Source organism: Ciona intestinalis, chromosome 14, assembly GCF_000224145.3.
Source record: "Ciona intestinalis chromosome 14, KH, whole genome shotgun sequence".
Taxonomy (NCBI): domain Eukaryota; kingdom Metazoa; phylum Chordata; class Ascidiacea; order Phlebobranchia; family Cionidae; genus Ciona; species Ciona intestinalis.
The window spans coordinates 2,978,535-2,982,267 of record NC_020179.2 but is presented as its reverse complement, the minus strand read 5'-3'; the positions used below and the strand labels follow the sequence as shown (position 1 = coordinate 2,982,267).

The window sequence follows — 3,733 nt, the reverse complement described above, 5'->3', positions numbered from 1 at the left end:
TGAATGGTAAATTTAAAGTGAAGATATGGGTTATGCATAGAAAAAGAAATTGGTTTTACATAACAGCCCTAAAGTTATTGGTTTGGTAACTGGATTGCAACTGTACGCATTGTGTAGTAATTTTACAATTACAGTTTTAACAATAAACCACACATACAAACACATAAATTAGGTCTACGAAAATTAAGTAAACTTCGTGAAACTGCAGTGATTATTGCCGTTAAAATATAACAAAAGATATATTTCTACTTTTTACGTGGATGCAGAAAGGGATTGTGGTGTAGATAGAAACTTACTATTCTATTTAAGTATATAACTAAAAATATATTTTGGACCAAGTTCCAAACATAATTTGGTTCCATAAAGTATGTTGACAAACTTATGTCAGTTAAATTTAACTTTTAATATGCAATTGGACCAGCCAGTTAAAAATTAAAGATTTAAATAAAAAGGGAGCTTTTTTAATCGAATCTGACTTGAACCATGTATCGTCACATATTTTTATAAATGTTTTATAAAAAATGTAAGAAAAACAAAGAAAAATGATAAGAGGGTGTTAGACAGAAAACAAAAACGTAAAAGTAACTTTAATAGTCCTTATTTGAATGTTGAAAAAAGGTATTGAAACTAATACCATGTAAGAAATAAAAAAAATTAATTTACAAATATAAATTGTTTATACCAGTTTATGTTTTATCTGAAGGTACAAACACAGGTACAAAATCTATTACCAAATGTTTTCTCAAGAGTTCATTTTCTTTCTACGACCTGAGCTTTTCCACGCCGGTGCTCTTTCAAAGCCGTTTAAACCTTGTTGGAATTCGTACAATGTCCTTTGTACTTCTTCTTGTGTGTTCATTACAAAGGGGCCTATGAGCAGGATAAAGTTAAATACAGTGAATGCGTAGCCTTATTTTTTCTTTAAGTACAGTTGGAACACACCGAACTAGGCATAAAAACCATTCCACCATGTAAAGTATGTTTTAATTGCAACATAAAACAGTTCTAATATAGTAGGGTGGGAGAAGATGGGACACCTTTAGCACATAATATCCAAATATCCTGATCGTGTTTTAAACAATTACCAACAGTCTGTAGGAATTGTGAGGATACGGTTTTATATTCTTAAAATGTTCTATGCTACCAAAAAGGCGAGAAAATTGAAAAAAAGGTGTCCCATCTACCCCCATTCTACTACATATTTCCCAAATCTCAACTACATGGTAATTGGCCAACATTTGCCAACATCCCAAGTCCCCTGCTGTGCCTTATACTAATATAGAACCTAACCTTTTATTCTACATACTTACCATGTTGAACAACTGGTTCATTTACTGGTTCTCCAGCTATCAGTAGGAACCGTGTCAACTCATTTGAACGATTTTCAAGTTGAATAGAATCTCCATCACCAAACACTACAATGTGATGAGCACTAACCTATAAAAACGTCAGTATTTGTTAGTTTAAAAACAAATATATATAAATATATGCATCTTACTTTATCCTCTCGGTTCCGGAAAACGACAGTCGTTTTAACATGGGTGTTTATACACTAGTGCCAACTTATGAGTTACCAAGTTGCTTTTTGGGTGATTATTTTTTTGTGGATTTTTTCCTTTTTTTGATATGTGGCTGATAATTTGGACAACCCATTAGTGACCACTAGGTTGGATCAATTTCCTTTAGGTTTTTTCGCAAGAACAAATACACCTACACAATGGTAGCAACGACGAGCCTTGAATCCATTACCTCTGGGTTAAAGGAAGTCACCCTAACCAACTGTGCTACAGCGCCAGATAAAATAACAGGTTACAGGCACTGACCAGCTGTAGTATATTCTTACAGAACATGCATCCAACAAAAAAATTTTCTTTACGCACATTTTTTTCTAATAGAAGTTTAACTTAATGTTGATTAATCATATATGGCTTGTTTGTCTGCTAGGTGTAGCGACCACGCTTATTTTCTTCCAAATAAATGTAAATATGTTGTTAACCGTAAGCGTTTTTAACAACTGTTGTTTTGCCGATATACCTATCTCTTCTTTTAAAATTTTTCTAAATCTTTGTTACTGTAATTGAAGAGACAAACAAAGTTATTATTATAATATACAAACACTACAAGTCTACACTGTCATAGTAACAATTTATAAAGAGAGAATACCAGTACACCATTCAAGAAACTACCAGCAACCACAGGTGTCAAACTTGGTGTGGCAGGGTAGGAAGGCCCGCCCTGGAATTTTCTGCACTGCATTAATTAGTCAAAATTCAAAGCAAAAAGAGTTTTTCACAGGAATGTGAATCTAACTATCCATGCGAGGCCTGCATTTTAAAAAGTTTGGAACTATAATAAGAAATTCAATAGAATAAATTACCTCTATGAATATTTCACAAGAATACGTGCCTAACTGTTCCTGCTTTTCCAGCATAAAAAAATACGTGCCTAACTATTTCTGCATTTAAAAAAGTTGGGACTATGATAAGAATACAACAAATTACCTCTTCCCCAGCAATGATAGCTGTACCAAGTAAAGTGTATACGAATGAAGTCCAACCTTCAGGTATTGCTTGTGTGTGTTTGGCTCCAGGATCCAAGGTAAAGTCAAGGTATGAGGTAGGAGTACGTGTGTAGATTTTTGACTGAAAAAATCATAACATTGTAGAGTGGGAGAAAACGGGTCACCTTTAGTACTTAATATCCTAATATCCTGATCGTGTTTTATATAATTAACAAAGGTCTATGGGAGTCGTGAGGACACGGTTTTATAATTCTTTGAATGTTCTTTGTTTAATACCAAATGGAAATAGAATGAAAATGTGTCCTATCTTCACCTACCCTACCCTATTAGTACTATATAATAATAATAACTTTTATTTGTTTATACGATTACGGTAGGAAGGAAGGAGTAAAAACAAAATTGTAAAATAACTTTACATAGACCTCATTAAGTACTACTAATAAAACCAAAAAGTCATACATAATCAGATACCTTGACACCTAGGGCTTCTCCAGAAATAACAGCAACTTTAACACCGTCCTTGCTTGGTTTGGGTATGTCCTTGCTTAGAAGTTCCTTATTAGAAAAAATATTTCACATTATAAAATAATATTAACCAAACATAGGGCATATCAACAAAGGTTTAATAAATTGCTTTTGGAATTTAGTCAATGCTTATTACATTAGGAAAGCTACATTAAAAAACACTTTAGAAAAGACAAAAAAGCCAATAAAAAAATTAATGTTAAACTTTTTAATGTTAAATTTGTTATATATTTATACAATTTAAGCTAGGATAATATAAAATGACACAGTAGTGAAAATATGTTTTTAATACCTGGTATGCAGGTTCACACATTTTATCATCACGTTTGAGATTAACCCACAACTGCAACATCCATGTTTCGTCATCTGAATACGGCATCTCAGAGTGAACAACGCCGCGACCTTTATAAAAATTTGCACTGTCATTCATATTCTGCAAAGTCATGCTGATTCATAATGACTGACATAAGCATTTTTACAAATAGGAACTTTCATGAGTCAAGGCTTAATAATGTAAATAAGCTGTGGACATGTAGTAGTTATGTATTGTTTAAACTATAAATTATTAGCTGGTAAGGCTTTTATCCAATTATACCTAATGATGTGAATGAATGTAACTTACTTTATCCTTCCGTGGCCGGAAAACGACAGTCGTTATCACACGGGTTAACACCTCGTGCCAGCTTA

The 3,733-nt window shown here is 32.8% G+C and overlaps 1 protein-coding gene across 1 annotated transcript in view; it reads right to left on the bottom strand.

Moving 5' to 3' along the window:
* Positions 1-26: 26 nt before the first annotated feature.
* Positions 27-3,733, bottom strand: part of LOC100181748 (pirin-like) — a 5,058-nt gene continuing 1,351 nt past the window's right edge. The window contains exons 4-8 of the mRNA XM_002131687.5: positions 3,339-3,448; positions 2,993-3,076; positions 2,502-2,642; positions 1,311-1,437; positions 27-870 (exon numbers count right to left, since the gene is read on the bottom strand). Of these exons, the coding sequence (XP_002131723.4) occupies positions 743-870; positions 1,311-1,437; positions 2,502-2,642; positions 2,993-3,076; positions 3,339-3,448 (590 nt within the window). The 3' untranslated portion in view covers positions 27-742. The remainder of the gene's footprint in view (positions 871-1,310; positions 1,438-2,501; positions 2,643-2,992; positions 3,077-3,338; positions 3,449-3,733) is intronic.